Source organism: Cervus elaphus, chromosome 28 (assembly GCF_910594005.1).
Source record: "Cervus elaphus chromosome 28, mCerEla1.1, whole genome shotgun sequence".
NCBI lineage: Eukaryota > Metazoa > Chordata > Mammalia > Artiodactyla > Cervidae > Cervus > Cervus elaphus.
Genome location: NC_057842.1, coordinates 44,488,342 through 44,513,350, shown reverse-complemented (window position 1 = coordinate 44,513,350; position 25,009 = coordinate 44,488,342). Strand labels below are relative to the sequence as shown.

Below are 25,009 nucleotides of genomic sequence, written 5' to 3'. Positions count from 1 at the left end.
TGACAGATGATGGTGCTTGACTGAAACTGTTGCTGAAATGCAAGTTTGTGTGCCTGATAGTGCGGGCAAACAATACCAAAATGTCAGAGTTTGGAACAGAGAAAGGTTTATTGAGGGCTGTGCAAGGACATGGATGGCCCATGCCTTAAAAACCCCAAGTCTCCAAAAGCCTTCAGCAAAGCCCTTTTCTAGGAAAGGTGACCTGGTTAGCTGTGGCAAACTTCTTGGTGTCAGTCTTGAGGTCAGGCCATGGTCAGGTAAATATTCCTGTAAATCTCCACCAAATGAACGTTACTGTCTGTTCTGACAAGAAACGGCAAGGTCCCAAAGCACAACTTTCCCCCTTGAGGTCCTGGTCCTGGCGAAGAGAGACAGATCTCAGTTGGCAGCTCTCTCAGGGCCAAGTCCCCAGACACCGCCCATCCTTAGCCAGGCTCCCAGGACACAACTGGCCCTCAGATTCCTTAGGCCGCTCAAGGGGTAGGAGGACCGGCAGCGGCAGGCCCCTACCATAGGTGGGGGCAGGGGAGATGTTCACTGCTGCCTCAAGACCTGGGCCAAATTCGGTGGGTTGGTGAGGGCTCTGGAGCCCTGCTGGAAAGAGCCTCCAGTTTGTTCCCTGGGCCTCCCAGTTCACCCACCGGCCCGAGGCCAGGTGAACTGGAGAGCTGCAGGTGAACTGGGGGGCTACAGGGGAGGCCAGGATTCATCTCCTCCTTCACTGTATACCTGATGACCACCATTCCACAGATGGTTGGCTGAATGACCCACTGATGGCGGCTCACTGACAGTTGGCTGCTTGTGGGAGGGGCCTTCTGTGGTGTCAACCAATGGCTGAGCAGGACAACCAACTGTCACTCATTGACAGTTGGTTGCTTGTGGGAGGGGTCCAGGTAATGGCGCACAGCAAGGGCTGTGTGCTAAGGGCTGCACTGGCCACGCGCTATTACAAAACTAAATTGCAATGTCCAGTATGAAAATGGTTCTGACCGGACGGGGCAGTTCTTGGAATAAGGGAATCCCATGGGAAAGACAGGCTTCCCAGGTGGCGCTAGTGGTAAAGAACCTGCCTGTCAATGCAGGAGATGAAAAAGATGTGGGTTCAATCTCTGGGTTGAGAAGATCCCCTGGAGGAAGATATGGAAACACACTCCTGTATTTTTGCCTGGAGAATCCCATGGACAGAGCAGCCTGAAAGGCTACAGCCCATAGGGTTGCAAAGAGTCGGACACCTCCGAAGTGACTTACCACGCATGCATGGGAAAGATGCTATCCTCTCACCACTCTTCTTTATTCAAACTATGTGAAACTTTTATTCATTTAACATACTGCTTTTACCAGGTCTCCTGACTGGGCCCAGAAGACTCTCTGTAAAAGAGCAGGATAAGGAATTGCATTGAATCTATAGATAGTTTTGGGTAGTATAGCCATTTTGACAATATTGATTCTTCCAATCCATGAACACGGTATGTTTCTCCATCTGTTTGTGTCCTCTTTGATTTCTTTCATCAGTGTTTTATAGTTTTCTATGTATAGGTCTTTTGTTTATTTAGGTAGATATACTCCTGAGTATTTTATTCTTTTTGTTGCAATGGTGAATGGTATTGTTTCCTTAATTTCTCTTTCTGTTTTCTCATTGTTAGTGTATAGGAATGCAAGGGATTTCTGTGTGTTAATTTTATATCCTGCAACTTTACTATATTCATTGATTAGCTCTAGTAATTTTCTGGTAGAGTCTTTAGGGTTTTCTATGTAGAGGATCATGTCATCTGCAAACAGCGAGAGTTTCACTTCTTCTTTTCCTATCTGGATTCCTTTTACTTCTTTTTCTGCTCTGATTGCTGTGGCCAAAACTTCCAACACTATGTTGAATAGTAGTGGTGAGAGTGGGCACCCTTGTCTTGTTCCTGATTTCAGGGGAAATGCTTTCAATTTCTCACCATTGAGGGTAATGCTTGCTGTGGGTTTGTCATATACAGCTTTTATCATGTTGAGGTATGTTCCTTCCATTCCTGCTTTCTGGAGAGTTTTAATCATAAATGGACGTTGAATTTTGTCAAAGGCTTTTTCTGCATCTATTGAGATAATCATATGGTTTTTATCTTTCAATTTGTTAATGTGTATTACATTGATTGATTTGTGGATATTAAAGAATCCTTGCATTCCTGGGATAAAGCCCACTTGGTCATGGTGTATGATTTTTTTAATATGTTGTTGGATTCTGTTTGCTAGAATTTTGTTAAGGATTTTTGCATCTAACACCATACACAAAAATAAACTCAAAATGGATTAAAGATCTAAATGTAAGACCAGAAACTATAAAACTCCTAGAGGAGAACATAGGCAAAACACTCTCTGACATAAATCACAGCAGGATCCTCTATGACCCACCTCCCAGAATATTGGAAATAAAAGCAAAAATACACAAATGGGACCTAATGAAACTTAAAAGCTTTTGCACAACAAAGGAAACTATAAGCAAGGTGAAAAGACAGCCCTCAGATTGGGAGAAAATAATAGCAAACGAAGAAACAGACAAAGGATTAATCTCAAAAATATACAAGCAACTCCTGCAGCTCAATTCTGGAAAAATAAATGACCCAATCAAAAAATGGGCCAAAGAACTAAACAGACATTTCTCCAAAGAAGACATACAGATGGCTAACAAACACATGAAAAGATGCTCAACATCACTCATTATCAGAGAAATGCAAATCAAAACCACAATGAGGTACCATTACACGCCAGTCAGGATGGCTGCTATCCAAAAGTCTACAAGCAATAAATGCTGGAGAGGGTGTGGAGAAAAGGGAACCCTCTTACACTGTTGGTGGGAATGCAAACTAGTACAGCCGCTATGGAGAACAGTGTGGAGATTTCTTAAAAAACTGGAAATAGAACTGCCATATGACCCAGCAATCCCACTTCTGGGCATACACACTGAGGAAACCAGATCTGAAAGAGACACACGCACCCCAGTGTTCATCACAGCACTGTTTATAATAGCCAGGACATGGAAGCAACCTAGATGCCCATCAGCAGATGAATGGATAAGGAAGCTATGGTACATATACACCATGGAATATTACTCAGCCATTAAAAAGAATACATTTGAATCAGTTCTAATGAGATGGATGAAACTGGAGCCCATTATACAGAGTGAAGTAAGCCAGAAAGATAAAGACCAATACAGTATACTAACGAATATATATGGAATTTAGAAAGATGGTAACGATAACCCTATATGCAAAACAGAAAAAGAGGCACAGATGTACAGAATTTTGGACTCTGTGGGAGAAGGCGACGGTGGGATGTTTCGAGAGAACAGCATTGAAACATGTATATTATCTATGGTGAAACAGATCACCAGCCCAGGTGGGATGCATGAGACAAGTGCTCGGGCCTGGTGCACTGGGAAGACCCAGAGGAATTGGGTGGAGAGGGAGGTGGGAGGGGGGATACTTGTAAATCCATGGCTGATTCATGTCAATGTATGGCAAAAAACACTACAATATTGTAAAGTAATTAGCCTCCAACTAATAAAAATAAATGGGGGGGGAAAAAAAAGAGCAGGATAAGCCCAGCCCTTAGCAGGCGCCCATTGCTGGGCCTCATTATGCCACACCCCGTTACTAGGCAACAGGGCTTGCTCAGCCATTGGTCGGTCCTCAGGGCCCTGTCCACAAGCAACCAACTGTCCATGAGCAACTGTTGGTTGTCCTGCTCAGCTACTGGTCAGTGCCACAGGGGGCCCTGCCCACAAGTAACTGTCAATGAGGGACTATTAGAGAAGTGATTCAGCCAAGAGTCAGTGGTATAACGGTCATTAGGTAGAGAGTGAGGTAAGAGGCAGGTTTAGGCCTTCTCCTGGAGGCCCTCCAGCTCACCCAACCTTGGGCCAGTGGGTGAGCTGGAGGACCCACGGAACAGATTGGGGACTACATCCTTCAGGGTCCAGAGCCCTGATTAAGGCCCTTGACTGTCCTGGCCCAGGCCTTGAGGCAACAGTGAACCTCTCCCCGATCCCTGTCTCTGCAACGTAATAGCAGTGGTCGTCCGCCTGGGTTGCAGACTGTGAGACCTGGTCTCCGCCACTTGGGCAGCCTGAGGAGACTTGAGGGCCAGTGGGGTTGGGTGCCTGCCTCCCTTAGAGATGACCGCTGGGCAAGGTGTGGGAACCTGGCCCTAAAGGAGCTGCCAACCGAGATCTGCTCTTCTTAGCCAGGACCGGGACCTTAGAGAATGAAAGTTGTGCCTTGGGACCTTGCCCTTTTTTTATCAAGACACAGAATAACATTTGTTTGGTAGAGATTTCAAGGCAACATCATTACCTGACCTCAAGAGCAAAGGATCTGGCACCAAGAAATCTGCAACAACTAACCACACCCATCTCTCACCTTTTGCTTTTAAAAGGACTTGCTGAAAGCTTTCACTAACTTCGGGGTTCTTAGGGCATGAGCCACCCATCACCTCTCTGTATGAACCTGTGCTAAACCTTTCTCTGTTCCAAACTCTGTTTTAGTATTGAATTGGCCTCACTGTACGTCAGGCACACGGACTTGCAATTCGGTAACATCTTCACTCTTGACACAAGAAAAAGATTAGTGAAGGATATCCCACAATCATTACTAACCACTTTAGTGGCTTCTAGAAAGGGCTAAGGATTTAGGTGGGAGAGACTACAAGTGAAATGGACTCCCTGAACGCAGAAAGAGATGGTAGGAGCCCAGGGAAGGCTGGATCTAGTGGAAGCAGTTAACTGCCAGAAGCAAAGGGGGCATGGTGACTCTTAAAGGCAGCAAGGTGAATATTGGGAATATTAGGTAATCTCAGGTTTTGTTGTGATAGACAGAAATCCCTGTCTATATTTAACTGATCAAAAGAATTCAAACCAACAGCCAACCCACTAAGATCTGTTTTGATTTAAATAATCAAAAACAAATAACTCCAGGTCCAGTGAACAGAGACCTGTCTGAGGCACTACTATAGACAGTCCTGGCCTCTCAGTCAAATCCAAGACCCTCGGTTCTTGGATAAGAGGCCAAATCCCTTCTGGAAGGTTTTTTTGCCCAAATGCATCTCTGGCCATTACCCAGATAATGCAGAGTTGGCAAAAGGAAAATACCCAATCCTCTTGAGGATTTTTACCTACTAGCTCTGAGCTAACATTAATTAATAGGCATTAAGAATACTTCTTGTCCCATTACTAAGGCATAATTTTTCTGGGTTCTCTAGAGTGTCCAGCTGATCAAAGAGTTCTTTCCACACTGTCCAGTCAACCTGCATGTCTCCCAGTCCCCGAAGAACTCTGAGAGTTATACAGCTTTACAGTGCTCCAGCCTCAGGGAGCTTCATCCTGTGTGTGTGCTGCTCAGTTTTCAGCAACACACTCAAGTGGGCACCTGAGGTTTCTGGAGCCCTTCTGTGCATGCTCTCTCCTCTTCTGCATTCTGTCCCACATTTCCAGCTGCCTCAGCCTCCCCCAAATCTGATCCATCTCTTCAATTCAGCAGTGCCAGCATCCTCTGCTGGAGTTTCCTCTCTCTGTGCTGCTGTTTGGAATGTACCTCTCAGCAGAGTTACAGTGATCATAGCTCGCACCTCATTTGTTTTCTCACTCACAGGGATCACAAGCCTGTGCTCCCTGCACCCTAAGCAGAATATGGTTGTTCATATTTTTTATCCAGTTTCCTACTTGTTTGCAGCATGTTATCCTATCTTAGAAGAAGCAGACATTTCCAATCTATTCTTTTTGCCTCATCCATCCCATGTTCAGGGTACACCTAACTACTGCTTCCCTATACTTTGCTAGGCAATTCCTTGTGTCTTATTTTTTCCAGTGTCATTTCCTTCTCATCCAACATGTCCCAACTCATATGTTATCTCAACTTTGGAAGTCTTCAGTTTTCTCTAGAGAGAGATTTTTTTCCCCTCTGCATATTGTTCATACATACTACAGAATTTATCTCAATATCCTCTATTTGCATGCCTCCCAACTAAAAACACTTTCTAATAACAAGGATAACTGCTAAAATGTGACTACTTTTTATGTTCCAGGTACTCTTCTATATTTGCCCATTTACTCTTCATAAAACCCTAAGACATATTAATAGGTATTTTTATACTCATTTTACAAACAAGGAAACTAAGGCATAGAGAGGTTATGTAAATCTCCTGAGATCCCATACCTTGGTAGGGACAGAGTCAGGATAGTCTGATTTCAGAGCTCACTATACTGCCTCTCATGAATTCCTGAAGGGCAGCAACTATGTCTTATTCTTGTTTGTATATCCATGCCGAGAGCACCTCAAATATTTGCGGAATGAATTAAAATTTATAATTTTCTCCAAGTCATCCAAGAAAAAGTCCTTCATAAGTAAGGTAGGCTTTCAGTACAGTAATTACAGAACTGAGTCTAGAAAGGGTCTTTCATAAACATGGAAGAGACTAAAATTAAATATCCAATAATAAATTCAAAGAGCTCTGAAGAATTTTACCATGCAGAAAAGACTAATAAGGTTTTTTAGGTAGTAAGAAACTGCAGTAAACTCAGGAACAAAAAGTCTCTACCAAGGTATCAACACCCTCTAAGAGATGCATACCAAATTGATCCCATCTATCTAAACCTGAAATAGAGATCACAGTTTTCTCAAGGCAACAGTAAAAATACAAAATATTTAAACAAAAATTTTATCCTAATAGTCAAATCTGTCAAGAGTAATCAATGAAAACAAAGCCATACTGCACAATGTAATCATCTATGTTAAACAACAAAAATTTAACCAATCCTACATGAAAAAAAGTATTATTCATTACCTTTCAAACAATTAAGTGTCCTCCATGTTTATTAAAAGCTTTAAGAAAAAAATAAAAGTTTTAAGTTCTTGACAATAGATAGCATATGCAGTGAATTCATAAAAGCTAGAAGTACTCAAAAATAATACGATTTACAGAAATTTAAATGATTAAAAATAAAAATAAAGGGCTTCCCCAATGGCTCAGCGGTAAAGAATCCAACTGCCAATGCAGGAAACATGGGTTTGATCCCTGATCAGGGAAGATCCCTCATGCCTTGGAGCAACTAACCTCTTGTGCCACAACTACTGAGCCTGTGCCCCAGAGCCCAGGAGCCACAACTCCTGAGCCCACGTGCCCTAGAGTCCATGCTCTGCAACAAGAGAAGCCACTGCAATGAGAAGTCCATGCACTGCAACTACAGAATAGCCCCTGCTCACCACAGCTAGAGAAAAACCTGTGAGCAATGAAGACCCAACACAGCCAAAAATTAAATAAATATTTAAAAATTTTAAATAAATACATAAAAATGTATATTTTGCACAAATGGATAATTACATTTAATTCCCTGGTGGTTCAGCAGTAAAGAATCCGCCTGCCATGCAAGAGATGTGGGTTTGATCCCTGGGTTGGGAAGATCCCATGGAGAAAAGAAATGACAACCCACTCCCGTATTCTAGCCCAGATAATCCCAATCCATGGGGTCGCAAAAGAGTTGGATGTGACTGGGCAACTAAGCAACAACAACAGCAAGATGGCAATGGCTATGGGATGCAGGTAGTACTGGGAGTAGATGGAAACTGATACACCATCATGACCTCCAGCCTCTCCCACATGACTCATCCACACACATACGTGGACTTCTCCTCCACCCTGCATACCAATGTCTGGCTTGGACAGGTCCACAATCCCTCATCCAAAGTCCCTGAAACTGAATGTCTTTCAAAATTCAACATTTTTCTGAGTTTAGAAAGGTGCAATTCACCTAGAACTCCAGAATAATCTGTGGAAGCACCCTGGAATCAAACAAGTTTATATTTCTGTAGCAAAATGCAAGAATATTCACATTAAGTTGGATAAAGAAAGACTATGAATGATCTCACATCAGGTCAGATTTATGAGTCTAAGAAAACATTTTTTCCCCTGACCTTTCAGGATTTTTAAACAGTGGGGAAAGGATGATAAATTTGTATTACATACTGCATTCAATCTGCTCATCATTACCTGTCTGAGAAGTGACGACAGCTCCCTTAGCCACCGTGCTCAGTTACAATACTAATTTCTACTATGCAGAACTGGCAACACCTTTGGAAATCATTTAGTCAAACTTATTTCATTGCTTAGGAAATTAAAGCCCAGAGATGGAATAACTTACTTAAGGTCACACTGTTGACACCTACTGACAGAGATGAAACTAAAACACACATATAAGATTCTGGTCCTGCACGTTACTTACTGTTTGTTCATTTGTTCATCCATCCATCCATCCATCCATTCATTCTCTCTGTTAGAAGTGATTTTTTTTTTTTTTTAGCTTTTCAAAATAATTATAGACTCACAGAAAGACGTAAAAATAGTGCAGTCTTCACTAGGTATCCAGAGATCCAGAGAGGGATTGGTTACAGGACCCCAAAATTTGTGTTGCTCAGCTCTCTTAAATAAAATGGTGTAGTATTTACATATAACCTATGCACATCCTCTAGTATACATTAAATCATCTCTAGATTACTTAAATTCCTAATACCATGTAAATATTATGCAAATAGTAACAGATACAATGTATGTTATATGAAAAGTTGCCTGGCTCAGCAAATTCAAGTTTTGTTTTCTGGAAATTTCTGAAATTTTTTCCCCCAAATATTCTTGGCCCATGGTTGGCTAAATCCACATATATGCAGAACTTGTGAATATAAAGTCCTTATGTATCTTTCACCCAGCTTCCTTCAATACATAACTGTAGGATAATACCAAAACTAAAAATTAACACTGGGACTTTTCTGGTAGTCCAATGGTGAAGAATCTGCCTGCCAACGTAGGGAACATGGGTTCCATCCATGGTACAGAACGATTCTACTAAGCCTGTGAGTCACAGCTACTGAGCCCATGCACCAAACTGCTGAAGCCTGCACACCTTACAGCATGTGCTCCACAACAGGAGAAGCCACTGCAATGAGAAGCCTGCGTGCTCACTGCAACCAGAGAGCAGACTCTACACAGCACAACCAGAAAAAACCTACAGCAGCAACAAAGACCCAGTGCAGCCAAAAATAAATAAATAAAATTTTAAAAAAATAACATGAGTATATTACTGTTAACAAAACTACAGGCCTTATTCCATTTTCGGCACTTTTCAAAAACCTGCATTCATTTGTGTGCAGGTATATATAGTTTGAAGAACTGACACTTTGGAATTCTGGTGCTAACAGTCTCTTGGAGCCCCTTGAAAGGAGATCAAACCAGCTATCCTAAAGGAAATCAACCCTGAAAATTCATTGGAAAGACGGGTGCTGAAGCTGAAGCTCCAATACTTCTACCACCTGATGAAAAGAGCCTGTTCACTGGAAAAGACCCTGATGATGGAAAAGACTGAAGGCAAAAGGAGAAGAGGGTGGCAAAGGATAAATTGGTTAGATAGCATCATCAACTCAATGGACACTGAATTTGAGCAAACTCCGGGAGATAGTAAAGGACAGAGGAGACCACTGTGCTGCAGATCATGGGGTCGCAAAGAGCTGGACTAAAGACCTGGTCGCAAAGACCTAACAACTGAACAACACCATATAGATTTCCAGGGCTTCCCAGGTGGCTCAGTGGTTAAAAAAATCTGCCTGCAATGCAGGAGACTCGGGTTCCATCTCTGGGTCAGGAAGATTCTCTGGAGAAGGAAATGACAACCTAATCCAGTATTTTTGCCTGGGAAATCCCATGAACAGAGAAGTCTGGAGGGCTACAGTCCATCAGGTCACAAAGAGTTGGAAACAACTTAGCAACTAAACAAGTATTCCATTGTATGGATGCACCACAGTTTGTTCAGCCATTCACCGTTCAGTGAGGCATGGTTTGTATCCAGTTCTTAGCTGTCACAAATAGGGCTGCTATGAGCATTCCTGTATAGATTTTGATACGAGTTATTTCTCTGAAATAAATGCTCAAGTGGGATTGCTGGGTTGTATGTTAAGCGTATGTGTAATTTAATAAAAAATGGCCACACTGTATTCCAGAGTCAGTTCAGCCCGTCACTCAGTCGTGTCCGACTCTGACTCTTTGCGACCCCATGAACCGCAGCACGCCAGGCCTCCCTGTCCATCACCAACTCCCGGAGTTTACCCAAAATTATGTCCATTGAGTTGGTGATGCCATCCAACCATCTCATTCTCTGTCGTCCCCTTCTCCTCCTGCCCCCAATCCCTCCCAGCATCAGGGTCTTTTCAAATGAGTCAGCTCTCCGCATCAGGTGGCCAAAGTATTGGAGTTTCAGCTTCAACATCAGTCCTTCCAAAGAACACCCAGGACTGCTCTCCTTTAGAACGAACTGGTTGGATTTCCTTGCAGTCCAAGGGACTCTCAAGAGTCTTCTCCAACACCACAGTTCAAGAGCATCAATTCTTCAGTGCTCAGCTTTCTTTATAATCCAACTCTCATATCCATACATGACTACTGGAAAAACCATAGTCTTGACTAGACAGACCTTTGTTGGCAAAGTAATGTCTCTGCTTTTCATATATGCTGTCTAGGTTGTTCATAACTTTCCTTCCAAGGAGTAAGCGCCTTTTAATTTCATGGCTACAGTCACCATCTGTAGTGATTTTCGAGCCCAAAAAAAGTCAGTAACTGTTTTCACTGTTTCCCCATCTATTTGCCATGAAGTGATGGGACCAGATGCCATGATCTTAGTTTTCTATTGAGTTTTAACTTTTTCACTCTCCTCTTTCACTTTCTTTTTTTTTTTTTTTTCCTCTTTCACTTTCATCAAGAGGCTCTTTAGTTCTTCTTCACTTTCTGCCATAAGGGTGGTGTCATCTGCATATCTGAGGTTATTGATATTTCTCCTGGCAATCTTGATTCCAGCTTGTGCTTCTTCCAGCCCAGGGTTTCTCATGATGTACTCTGCATATAAATTAAATAAGCAGGGTGACAATATACAGCCTAGACGTACTCCTTTTCCTATTTGGAACCAGTCTGTTGTTCCATGTCCAGTTCTAATTGTTGCTTCCTGACCTGCATACAGGTTTCTCAAGAGGCAGGTCAGGTATTCCAGAGTGGCTGTAACATTTTTACATTCCCACCAGCAATGTTCAAACTGTGGTGCTGGAGAAGACTCTTGAGAGTCCCTTGGACTGCAAGGAGATCAATCCAGTCCATCCTAAAGGAAATCAACCCTGAATATTCACTGGAAGGACCAATGCTAAAGCTGAAGCTCCAATACTTTGGCCACCTGATGTGAAAAACTGACACTGGAAAAGACCCTGATGCTGGGAAGGGCTTCCCTGATAGCTCAGTTGGTAAAGAATCCGTCTGCAATGCCGGAGATCCTGGTTCATTTCCTGGGTCAGGAAGATCTGCTGGAGAAGGGACAGGCTACCCACTCCAGTATTCTTAGACTTCCCTTATGGCTCAGCTTGTAAAGAATCCACCTGCAATGCTGGAGACCTGGGTTCGATCCACTCCAGTATTCTGGCCTACAGAATTCCATGGACTGTATAGACCATGGGTCACAAAGAGTCAGACACATCTGAGTGACTTTCACTTTCACTTTTCACTCTGATGCTGTGAAAGACTGAAGACAGGAGGAGAAGAGGGTGACAGAGGATGAGATAGTTGGATGGCATCACTGACTCAGTGGACACGAGTTTGAGCAAACTCCAGGAGATGGTGAAGGACAGGGAAGCCTGGCATGCTGCAGTCCATGGGGTCGCAAAGACTTGGACATGACTAAGTGACTAAACTATTTCAAGTTTCTATTTCAACTATTTCAGCTGAGCTATCTCAAGTCCTAAAAGATGATGCTGTTAAAGTGCTGCACTCAATATGCCAGCAAATTTGGAAAACTCAGCACTGGCCACAGGACTGGAAAAGTTCAGTTTTCATTCCAATCCCAAAGAAAGGCAATGCCAAACAATGTTCAAACTATTGCACAATTGTACTCATGTCACACGTTAGCAAAGTAATGCTCAAAATTCTCCAAGTCAGGCTTCATCAGGATGTGAACTGAGAACTTCCAGATGTTCAAGCTGGATTTAAGAAAGGCAGAGGAACCAGAGATCAAATTGCCAACATCCGTTGGATCATCAAAAAAGCATGAAAGTTCCAGAAAAACATCTACTTCTGCTTTATTGACCACGCCAAAGCCTTTGACTTGCATGGATCACAACTAACTGTACAAAATTCTTCTAGAGATGGGAATTCCAGACCATCTGATCTGTTGCCTGAGAAATCTGTATGCAGGTTAAGAAGCAACAGTTAGAACTGGACATGAACAACAGACTGGTTCCAAATAGGAAAAGGAGTACGTCAAGGCTATATACTGTCACCCTGCTTATTTAACTTGTATGCAGAGTACATCATGCGAAATGCTGGGCTGGATGAAGCACAAGCTGGAATCAAGATTGCCAGGAGAAATATCAATAACCTCAGATATACAGATGACACCACACTTATGGCAGAAAGTGAAGAAGAACTAAAGAGCCTCTTGATGAAAGTGAAAGAGGAGAGTGAAAAAGTTAAAACTCAACAGTCAGAAAACTAAGATCATGGCATCTGGTCCCATCACTTCATGGCAAATAGATGGGGAAACAGTGGAAACAGTGACAGACTTTATTTTTTTGGGTTTCAAAATCATTGCACATGGTGACTGTCGCCATGAAATTAAAAGATGCTTGCTCCTTGGAAGAAAAGTTATGACCAACCTAGATAGCATATTAAAAAGCAGAGACATTACTTTGTCAACAAAGGTCCGTCTCATCAAAGCTATGGTTTTTCCAGTAGTCATGTATGGATGTGAGAGTTGGACTATAAAGAAAGATGAGCACCGAAGAATTGAGGCTTTTGAACTGTGGTGTTGGAGAAAACTCTTGAGAGTCCTGTGGACAGCAAGGAGATCCAACCAGTCCATCCTAAAGGAAATCAATCCTGAATATTCATGGAAAGACTGATGTTGAAGCTGAAATGCCAATAGTTTGGCCACCTGACGCAAAGAACTGACTCATTGGAAAAGACCCTGATGGTAGCAAAGACTGAAGGCAGGAACAGAAGGAAATAAGAGATGGTTGGATGGCATCACCAACTCAATGGACATGAGTTTGAGCAAGCTCCTGGAGTTGGTGATGGACTGGGAGGCCTGGTGTGCTACAAAGAGGTTGAAAAGAGTTGGACACAACTTAGTGACTGAACTGAATGACTAAACAACAACAACAATCAGCAGTGTACGATAAATCTAGTTTCTCTGCATCTTCACCAAGATTTCATACTGTATTTTTTATTTTAGTCATTCTAATAGGTATGCAGTGGTATCTCATCATAGTTTTAACACACATTTTTCTAATTGCTAATACTGTTTAACAACTTTTCATATACTTATTTTCTGTCTTTATTGGCTCTGTGCCCATTTTCTAATGGTTTGTTTTCTTACCATTGAGTTCAGAGCAATCTTTATATATTCTGGATGCAAGTCCTTCTTCAGATAAGTGATTTACAAATGTTTTCTCCCTGTGGCTAATCTTTTCAACCTATTAACAAGGTCTTTTCCCAGAACAAAGCTTTCAATTTTGATGAAGTCCAATTATTGATCTTTTTTCCTTTAATGAACTGCATTTTTTGTTTCACGTCTAAAAACTGTTTACCAAGTCCACGTTCCAAAAATCCTCTCCGATGTTTTCTTCTTAAGTTTTATTTGATATTATTTTGTTTACATTTTATTTAAAATGTAAATGTTTTATTTACATTTCATGTTTCATTCCATTTAACACAGATCTTTTTTTTTTTTTTTAATATGGTGTGAAGTTTAGGTCAAGGTTTATTTTCTCGCCTATATAATGTCCAAATTGTTCCAGCACCATTTACTGAAAAGACTATTCTCCCTCCATCGAACTGCTCTTGCACCTTTGTCAAAATCAACTTGGGTATATTTGTGTCGATCTATTTCTGAGTTCCCTATTCTATTTCAATGATCTATCTATTCTTCTACCAATACCACAGTGTCTTAATCAATGAAGTTATATATATATTAGACTTAACATTAGGTAGAATGACTCCTTCCATTTTCTTTTTATTTTTTTCAACACTGCTTTAGCTATTATAGCTCCATTAATAGTGTTCACTTTATCACACTGCTTATTCTTGCTTTTAAGGTCTTCCCTGAAGAATTCCATGGATTGTATAGTCTGTGGAGTCGCAGAGTTGGACATGAATGAGCGACTTTCACTCACTCACTCACTATGCCTAGAGAAGGAAAATGAAAAGAATCAAGAAGGAAAAAACTGTAATATATTACCACCATCCTAAAAAGAATCCACATGTAGTTTTCATCCATCTATTCTCATCACACCCCTATTTCTTCACAAAAGATTCTCTACTATTTTAGGCCATTTTATTTTTTATGTTTGTTATTGAGGAACAGTTAATGTACAATGGTATATATTTCAGGTGTACAACAAAGTGAATCAATCTTTAAAGGTCATACTCCATTCATAAGTATTATAAAAATACTAGGTATATTCCTGGTGTTATACAATATATTCTTGTAGCTTATTTAATTTATACCCTGTAGTTTATACCTCTTAATCTCCTACTCCTTTCTGGCCTCTCTCCACTTCCCTCTCCCTACCAGTAACCACTAGTTTGTTCTCTATACCTGTGAATCTGTTTTTGTTGTTGTTATATTCACTAGATTATTTTTTATTCCATATATAATTAATATCATACAGTGTTTTATCTTTCACCAGGTCACTTTAGTGTCTCTAAATGCAATAGCTAATGTACCTCTACTACTCACTAGTCACAAGTCATTTATCTCCTTCTGTTAGATATCTGTAAATATACTTGTGTCCAACATGATGCCTAGTCTCAAAGGACATGGTCCATGTTATAGAGTTCTTTACACTCCTCCATAAACTTTAATAAACATTGAACTGAGAATTATTTATCTAATTGGAACTTACAACACAGAGATACTAGAACATCTAGAAGAATAAGAGTGAAGAAATTAATTGCTACACTGTTGTTAGCAATATGATCATTATCTTACCAAATCTCAAGATTTTAAATTTAATCTCACTTCTCAATTAAACTGTTATAAAAGTAAGTTCTAGGCTCTTTCCCTTCTTCTTGATGAGACAGCTTAGGTAAAGAAAGAGAAGGGAGTGAATAATGAATTATGGTGATTTCCTTCTTCTCTCCTCTTGTTTGCCAAAAAATGTCACTGTACATCTAAATCTTAGGGCTATCAGATATGATTCATCCCTAATACACCATGTTTATCTACTCAAAAAGTAAAATGACCCAAGGGATCAGACTATCAGTGTAAGTAAATAATGGAATCTCAAAATATAAAACAAAACTAAGTAAAAGAACTTACCAAACCCAATTTTCTCTGGTCTTAACTACATTAACCATATAGGGTCTTTGTGTCCTTTGGCTAGCATACTGAGTCACTCTCTGTCTTAATTATCAACGCTTTGCCAACAAGATTTCAACACAGTAAGGTGCAGCATGTGAAACAATATAGCTACTTAATCCATGTTTTTAGCTATAATTTATAATAACCACAATCTGCCTACCTTATGGATCAAACGCTTGCTTCTTTGCTGAAATAAATGTATACATGATCGCCTCCCCAAAAGTTTTCTGTTCACTGACTGCCTGTGAGTTTAGACTGTTTAAAGAATTGAAACATGTAACAAAACTACATATAGATTAACTCCTTCTTTTCTTACAAAATAAAGTAATCCACATATGTTACTATGGCTTTGCTGAAACTTTCTCCAATTCTTTCAATGTGTTAGATCAGGGACAGGAAGGCGGGGGAGGCTACAATCAGGAAAGTTTCAGAGCCATTAATCTTACAAGCTTTCATCTAGAGTGTCTCTGGTGGTCTCAGAAGGAATCTTCTCTAAGACCCCAATTGATACTCTGGCAAGTAGATGAACAACAATTCTCAGAATATGCACATTACTAAGGCTTTTCTAGTTCTGCCCTTTTCATGTCAATGTTTATTACAGACACTACAATATGCATATGCACAATGTAATATGTAGTCCAAGGGGATCAGATTCAGGAACCCCCATGGATATCAAAATCTAAGGATTCTCAAGTCCCTCACAGTATCTGTGTATAATCCAAGGCACATCCTCCCCTATACTTTAAATCATCTCTAGATTACTTACAATGCCAATTCTATGTAAATTGTTGTATATACAATATTAGTGCTATAAAAATAGTTCCTGGTGCACAGCAAACTCAAGTTTTGTTTCAGGGGGATTTTCTGAAACATCCCCCCTGAATATTTTCAACCTACAATTGCTTCCACCTGTGGTTGTGAACTCACGGATCTGGAGGGCTCACTGTACTACCACATCCTCCACTGCTAACACTACCATATTCCCATCACATACAAAGAAACCCACTATTAGGGAAAAAATAAGACATTTCATGGTTCATGTGTTGTGAGAACACAGAGTAACTTGAACTCAGACACTGCTAGTAAGAATGCAAACTGGTATAACCACTTTGGAAAACAATTTGTTATTATCTCCTAAAGCTGACAACGTGTACACACTCCTTTATTCTCTCAAGACAAGTACACCAGAAGACACATTCAGGATATTCACAGCAGTGATGTGTTTTCATAACACCACGAACTGCATACAACCCAAATGCTGATTGAAAGGAGACTATGGTATTTACACAATAGAATCTTACACATCAGTGAAAAACTAACAAAGTATAGTTAACACAACAGGGATAAATCTTAGAAACAATGACGAATTTAAAAAGCAAGTCACAAAGGACTACATGTAATAAACTACAACATTTGTAAATTTAAAAAATGAGCATTATTAAACACATTACTATTTAAGAAAACACTCATGAAACTTTAAAAAGGAAAAATAAACACAAAATTCAGTGGGGATCAGGGAGATAGACCAGTGAATAGAGAGAGCTTCAACAGGATTGATAAAAGTTATATTTCTTCAACTGGGTGGTAAGTTCATTCCTGTCACTATTAAGCTTTAAAAGATACACATTGTGTGTTCTGAGTGTGTACCATCTAGAATCTCTGCAGAACTAACATTCAGCTTCAAAACAAGTTTAACCTACTCATAAAATCACATTCCTGATAACTGGGAATGATGCCCAAGAAATAAAATCTCTCTACTACTGCTATTTGGTATTGCTATTTGGTAACTTTTATAGTAACAAAGAAATAGCAGATGTCTCATAAAAAATTAAAGCAAGAGAATGGGCAAGGGAAGTAAGGTTAGCTATAAAAGAGCAATATGAGAGATCCTTGTAGTGATGGAAACGTATCAGTGTCAACATCCTGCTCGTGGGACAAAACTGCACAGGATACACTGGACCTCTCTACAGTATTTCTTCCAACTGCATGTGAGCCTCCAATTATTTCAAAAGTTTGTGCTTTTTCTTTAAGAAAACATTTAAGAAAAATGATAATTTTGTCCAAAATTTCTCCACAATGGTACTACTGACATTTCAGTGCACCTAATTCTTCACAGTAGGGAGCTGCCCTGGGCACTGCAGGGCATTTAACAACATCTCTGGCCTCTTACCTACTAAACACCAGTAGCATGCCCCAGTTGTAACATTTCCACACCCTGCCAAATGTTCCCTAAGGGACAAGTAAGTCGCTTATTGTACTGGAGTTATGTAAAGAATATTCCTATGCTTAGGCAATACACAACGAAGTACTTAGGGGTAAAGGAATGACATACGAAATGTACCACAAACAATTCAGGAAAAACATGTGCATGTGTATATATTTTGTTTACATACACAATGAATAGTGTGTGTGTGTATGTGTATAAAATAGGTGAATATAATTAAAGTATGCTATTTATTATTTTTATTCCTGCAACTTTTCTATGTGTTCACAATTACTTATTAATATAAAGGTGGGGTTTTTAAAAACGGAACCAAAAGTTGTGGTCCTTAAAGTCCTAAAAGCAGGTTTCACTGAGGCAGTCCAGGATAAGTGATAAAAATCCCAAGGGAAAATGAATACTGACTGGATAAATTCCTACTTCAAGCCTGAGACAAAAGTTACAAACGACTGCCTAACTTTTGGCCTATCTCCCCCTAACCCATTCTTTCTAGAGGTGACTTCCTTGAATAATGCAGAACCGAAAATAAAACTATCCCACTTTTAAAAGACCATTTCTAGGAAGTGACTCAAACCCACATCCCTACTGGATGTTTCCACAAATTACCGCGGCAACTTCACCTTCAACAGCTAAGAAGCAAAAACGCGAAAATCGCACGTGTTCTCATTCTTACATCGCAAATATTAATAAAAATATGTTAAGGTGAGTGTACTAAGACACAACACCGAATGTCTAGGAAGGCTGAGGAAGCTAAGGATTAAAAAGAAATAAACAGGCAGGCAGTCCGAGAGAGACAGGAAAAGTGTATCGGCCAGGAAAAAGGACTAGAGCGGCTCGAGTGTGTCAGGGCGAAGGTGTAGCTCACCTGGCTGTGGTAAGCAGAGGGTGCTGAGTCCCCACCAGCTTCCGCACCTGCACAGCGATGTTGCTGAGCTCGTCGCTCAGCAGGCAGCGGAGGCTCATGAAGGACGTGGGGTAGCCCACGATCTTCTCCGCCTCTGACACCACTTGGTTCCACTGGGCCGGGGACCTGGAGGACTGACCACGCCAGGAGATCACCGAGGAGATGGTGTCGAGGGGGCCACGCAGGGGACCCGAGGCCCCAAGATAACGGGGCAAGCGCAAAAGCAGCTGCCGCAGGCTCATAGTTCGAGTCTGAGGGTTTCAGGGACTTGAGGGTGTCCGGAGGTGGCGCGGGGAACAAGCCAGGGACAGATGAGGAACTTGCGGGAACTAGAAAAAAGCGGCGATTCTTGACCCTCAAGAGGAGGGTGGGTTTTTGGAGTCGTGACCAGAAACGAACTTTAACTGCAGATCCCGCGGTCTGGGTTAGACACACAACACTCTCAACCCAGCACTGCCCACGTCCATCTATGGTAGAAACCACGTCCGCTGCCTAAATGGGGAACGCCATATTAGAGGAGTGAAATACGACTTGCCGTAAAGACGGAGGCGGGCTGTTCTGCGGCAAGAATTTTCCTTACTTTGCGGCGCAGCCCGGACGCCCCGAAGGGGCGGGGCTCTGGAGGTGATCCCGGGAAGGCGGGTTAGGGTGCAAACCTCAGCTCCTCACACGTTTTCCTGGCCTGTCAGGGCAGAGGGTGACAGAGATGGGCGAGTGGTGTCCCAACCCCTGGAGTTTGGGCAGAGTCCGATTCATCGTAGGATTCCCAAAGCCCGCCACGGAGTAGGCACGCATAAATAGGTGTTCTGAACCAGGGTCGGTGTCTGCTAAGTGTCTTTTGCTGGCCCCCAGCCCTTCCGGGAGAAAGGGATGGAAGTTCCTCCGGGAAACTATCCTGTCAGATTCTGGCAGTGATAGTGAACGGGCGTGACGGCATTCTCGTATCATCTGTGCCCAACCTATGAAATGTGGCACGGCCTCGCAGAAAGGGTGTTTTTTGTTTTTTATTTCCCCAGGGTCTGTCCTGGGTTCTTGCTTCTGGCTCCTCACTGAGCCTTGGGTTCCCCTGTGTGCAGCTCAGGCAGAACCAGCTGTGCCTCCTGAAAGGGTGCAGACAGGCACTTCTAGAAGGATGTACCCCCTCACCATGGAGGATCTGATACAGAGCAGAGCCCTATGGGACTCCTGGGCACAAAGCCTTTGTGTCCCCCCCCCCCTTTTTTTTTTTAATTATAGGAAACAGCTTTCATTCATAGGAAACATTATTACAAAGCTAGCGGAGGTGATGGAATTCCAGCTGAGCTATTTCAAATCCTAAAAGGTGATTCTGTTGAAGTGTTGCACTCAATATGTCAACAAACTTGGAAAACTCAGCGGTGGCCACAGGACTGGAAACAGATTTGATTTCAACCCCTAAGAAAGGCAATGCCAAAGAATATTCAAACTACTGTAAAATTGCGCTCATTTCACATGCTAGCAAGGCCTTGCTCAAAATCCTTCAAGCTAGCCTTCAGCAGTACATGAACTGAGAAATTTCATATGTACAACCTAGATTTAGAAAAGGCAGAGGAATCAGAGATCAAATTGCCAACATCCACCGGATCATAGAAAAAGCAAGGAAATTCCAGAAAAACATCTGCTTCATTGACTACGCTAAAGCCTTTGACTGTGTGGATCACAACAAACTGTGGAAAATTCTTAAGAGATAGGAAAATCAGACCACCTTACTTGCCTTCTGAGAAACCTATATGCACATCAGGAAGTTCCAGTTAGAACCAGACATGGCACAACGCACTAGTTCAAAATTGGGAAAGGAGTATGTAGAGGCTATATATTGTCGCTCTGCATAATTAACTTATATGCCGAGTACACTATGTGAAATGCCAGGCTGGATAAAGCACAAACTGGAAAGAAGATTTCCAGGAGAAATATCAACCTCAGATATGCAGATGATACAATTCTAATGGCAGAAAGTGAAGAGGAACTAAAGAACCTCTTGATGAGGGTTAAAGAGGAGAGTGAAAAATCTGGCTTAAAACTCAACATTAAGAAACTAAGGTCATGGCATCCAATCCTATCACTTCATGGCAAATAGATGGGGAAACAATGGAAACAGTGACAGATTCAATTTTTTGGGGCTCCAAAATCACTGCAGATGGTGACTGCAGCCATGAAATTAAAAGATGTTTGAAAAGCTATGACAAACCTAGAGAGCATATTAAAAAGCAGACATCACTTCACTGACAAAGGTCCATATAGTCAAAGCTGTGGTTTTTTCCAGTAGTCATGAATGGATGGGAGAGCTAGACTATAAAGAAGGCTGAATGCTGAAGAATTGATGCTTTTGAACTGTGATGCGGGAGAAGACTCTTAAGAGTCCCTTGGACAGGAGGGAGATCCAACCAGCCAGTCAATCCTAAAGGAAATCAACCCTGAATATTCATTGGAAGGACTGATACTGAAGCTGAAGCTCCAATTCTTTGGCCACCTGATGCAAAGAGCCAACTCATTGGAAAAGAACCTGATGCAGGAGGAGAAGGGCCAACAGAGGATGAAATGGATGGATGGCATTCTCTGGTAGCTTAGTTGGTAAAGAATCTGCCTGCAGTGCAGGAGACCCAGGTTCAATCGCTGGGACGGGAAGATCCCCTGGAGAAGGAAATGGCAAACCACTCCAGTATTCTTGCCTGGAAATCCCCGTGGACAGAGAAGCCTGGCCAGCTACAGTAGATGGGATTGCAAGAGTGGGACATGACTTAGTGACTCAACCACTACCACCACCTGGAGATAGTGAAGGGCAGGAAAGTCTGATGTGCTGCAGTCCATGGGGTCAAAAGGAGTCAGATACAACTCAAGAACAACAACCAAGACCTTCCCTGAGCTCCAGTGGGCAGATTTAAGTAGCTGTTAATTAATTGTTCAAAGAGGGTGTGATCAGCTAGTGGACATTCTTCTGATTGATTCCCTTAGGGAAGGGAAGGGATACAAAACCAGGGAGAAACAGTCAAGAGCAGCCTTGGAGCAAGGTCCTGTTTCCCCATCAATGGATACACATAATGGTATCTTAGAGCTATTTTGCAGACACTGAAACCCCCTCCAGGTGGGAGAAGTTAAAGATTAACAATGGTATGCTGCCCTCAAGCTTGCAGATGACCAGTTGGACCTGAAGATTGTTGATGCTGACTCCTACTCACCTCACCACCAACCCATCAGAAGAATGTCCACAAGCTGATCACACCCTCTTTGAACAATTACAATAAAATGTCCCACTATCTTCTCCAAGTTGGGACACATGGTTTTGAGGGCATTAGCCCACTGTGGCCCCCCCGTTTGCCTGGCAAAGTAATGAAGCTATCCTTTTCTACTTTACTCAGAACTCTGTCTCTAAGATTCAATTCAGCACCGATGTACAGAGAAGCTGAACTTTCCCCATCAGATCCATAATTATCATCTACTCTAGTGCTTTCATTTATAGCTCATGTATTAGCTTAGTTAATCCTCAAATCAACCCCATTAAGTAAATAATATTGGCATTCTCTGTGTTTCATATGAGGAAACTTAGGCACAGCCAAGTAGCGTAAATTGCCTAAGGCCACACTAGGTAGGATGCTATACCCAGGCAATCTGGTTTCTGAATCCATGCTCTTAGTCATAACATCACTGTATAAGTAACAGGTTACCAACCACTCTTCTCACTCTGTCAATGTGGCTCTATAATGCTCAGTTCAGTTCAGTTCAGTCGCTCAGTCGTGTTTGACACTTTGCGACCCCAGCACGCCAGGCCTCCCTGTCCATCACCAACTCCCGGAGTTTACTCAAACCCATGTCCATCGAGTCGGTAGTGCCATCCCGCCATCTCATCCTCTGTCGTCCCCTTCTCCTCCTGCCCTCAATCCCTCCTAGCATCAGGGTCTTTTCCAATGAGTCAACTCTTCGCATGAGGTGGCCAAAGTATTGGAGTTTCAGCTTCAACATCAGTCCTTCCAATGAACACCCAGGACTGATCTCCTTCAGGATGGACTGGTTGGATCTCCTTGCAGTCCAAGGGACTCTCAAGAGTCTTCTCCAACACCATAGTTCAAAAGCATCAATTCTTCTGCACTCAGCTTTCTTCACAGTCCAACTCTCACATTCCATACATGACCACTGGAACAACCATAACCTTGACCAGACGGACGTTTGTTGGCAAAGTAATGTCTCTGCTTTTAAATATGCTATCTAGGTTGGTCATAACTTTCCTTCCGAGGAGTAAGCGTCTTTTAATTTCATGGCTGCAATCACCATTGCAGTGATTTGGAGCCCCAAAAAATAAAGTCTGGCACTGTTTCCACTGTCTCCCCATCTATTTGCCATGAAGTGATGGGACCAGATGCCATAATCTTAGTTTTCTGAATGTTAAGCTTTAAGCCAACTTTTTCACTCTCCTTTTTCACTTTCATCAAGAGGCTTTTTAGTTCATCTTCACTTTCTGCCGTAAGGGTGGTGTCATCTGTATATCTGAGATTATTGAAATTTCTCCCGGCAATCTTGATTCTACTTGTACTTCTTCCAGTCCAGCATTTCTCATGATGTACCCTGTATATAAGTTAAATAAGCAGGGTGACAATATACAGCCTTGACGTACTCCTTTTCCTATTTGGAACCAGTCTGTTGTTCCATGTCCAGTTCTAACTGTTGCTTCCTGACCTGCATACAGGTTTCTCAAGAGGCAGGTCAGGTGGTCTGGTATTCCCATCTCTTTCAGAATTTTCCACAGTTTATTCTGATCCACACAGTCAAAAGCTTTGGCATAGTCAATAAAGCAGAAATAATGCTACCTATTCCTATATCAGGTATGCCTAGCATCCTACTCCCTTTCTCATCACCCAAAACAAGTATTAACAAACCCTTGTTAGTAATAAAGATATATCACTGAATTTTACACCCTAAAAAATAGCTTGTAAAATGCTCTTTAACTTTCAAAATCTTTTAAAATTCATGATTGATATTTTTAAAGTTAGCCTCATGCATAATACTGGGCAAGACTTGGGCTACATTAAAAAAAAATTCAGACTTAAAATCGGGCAAATTAAAGTTATTATTCGCTTTGCACAAAAGATGCTTTTCTCTGAAAAGATTTGGCCTCAGACTCCCTTTGAATGGCAAATTTCCCTTGTGATTTAAAAATTTTATTTCCAAAAATTCAGTTTAGGCATAACTTTTCAGGGGTACATTTTAGATAAATGAATTATGCTCATTATTATGTCACGCGAGTGTATGTTCCTCGGTTCTTTGTATCGTCACAACAAAAATTTGGAGTGATGGACATTAAAGCACCTTGGCGGGTCACAGCTCTCGGAGGACAGACCGTGTTATAGCTCTTAAATAAATCAGTGTTACAGCTCAGTGTTACAGCTCTATTTATTTAGATAATAGCAGGAAAATCCATCTTCGAGGTGTGAGGGCACGTCGATCCAAAGACGCGAAAAGAAGAGCGCCCCATCGCGTGGGAGAGAGAGAGAGCCAGAAGAGGGCTTTGGCTCCTCTTTTTATATGTTTCTCTGTCCCTGGGCCTGTCTTAGGTAAATTGTGCCAGCCAGGAGTGTTGTTTGTTTTACCTGAGGTTCTCACTCTGGTCCTCGGACCTTCCTTTGTTCTATTTTCGCGGGCTTTCCCTTCCAGGTCTTTTAGCCACCGCCATTTTAGACTCTTTTTCCCTATTCTAACTACCTAACACCCAGTAAATAAATAAGGCAAGCCAAAGATCAAAAACAATTCCTGTGAAAGAGATAATAGCCTCCTGGCAATAAAATTTAGGTCCGTTCTATATGAAAATAAATGTGGAGAGTGAGATACCTTACCATTCTCAAAAGTTCTAAAGTCTGAGCGTCTGGGTTATCCAAGGTGAAAGAAGTCATGAAAAAATGAAGGGAGATTAAGACTGAATGTGATATATTGTGCACCTGAGGCTGTTTCCTCAGGATCATGGTACTTTAAGACTAACTTTTCATGCAATTTCCTTAATACCAATTCACAGCATGTACTTTAATTTCTCCACAGAAGCCAAGTGCATTATTCTCTGGTCATACTCTATTAACCAAGTTTTTGATTATTCATGGGACTTTCAGTCCCATTTACTTTAAATAAATAGCACTTTCCTTTATTCTTACAGTTAAAAGGTTGCATTATACCTAATGATTATCAGTTTTTAGAAGATTAAAATGGTATTTGTTATTTAATCTTCCAGATAAATACATAACTCCTTAGAGTTTGAATAAAGAGATTTCTAAATTGCCACTGACTTTTGGAGGTGCAAAGAGAGGGAGTCTCTGTGACTCTGCCCTTCCCCTGCCATGGATTACAGTTATTTTGAGGATGTCTGTGAATATGTGCATAAAGAGAGAATACAGCAGGGTTCCTTACTTTGGCATTAATGACTTTTTGGACCAGATAATGCTTTGTTAGGGGAGGCAGGGGGCTGGGAGGTGAAGGCTAT

General features: G+C 41.6%; 1 protein-coding gene across 7 annotated transcripts in view; it reads right to left on the bottom strand.

Annotated features, from left to right (window-relative positions):
• The window catches only part of PDSS2 (decaprenyl diphosphate synthase subunit 2), a 273,201-nt gene extending 254,130 nt beyond the window's left edge, over nucleotides 1-19,071 (bottom strand). Inside the window, exon 1 of one of the 7 annotated variants that reach the window (XM_043889762.1) lies at nucleotides 18,496-19,071. In XM_043889762.1, coding sequence (XP_043745697.1) covers nucleotides 18,496-18,776 — 281 coding nt within the window. In that variant the 5' untranslated portion in view covers nucleotides 18,777-19,071. The remainder of the gene's footprint in view (nucleotides 1-18,495) is intronic. The other 6 variants (XM_043889763.1, XM_043889765.1, XM_043889764.1 and 3 more) reach the window with 6 other exon arrangements.
• Between the last annotated feature and the right edge of the window lie 5,938 nt (nucleotides 19,072-25,009).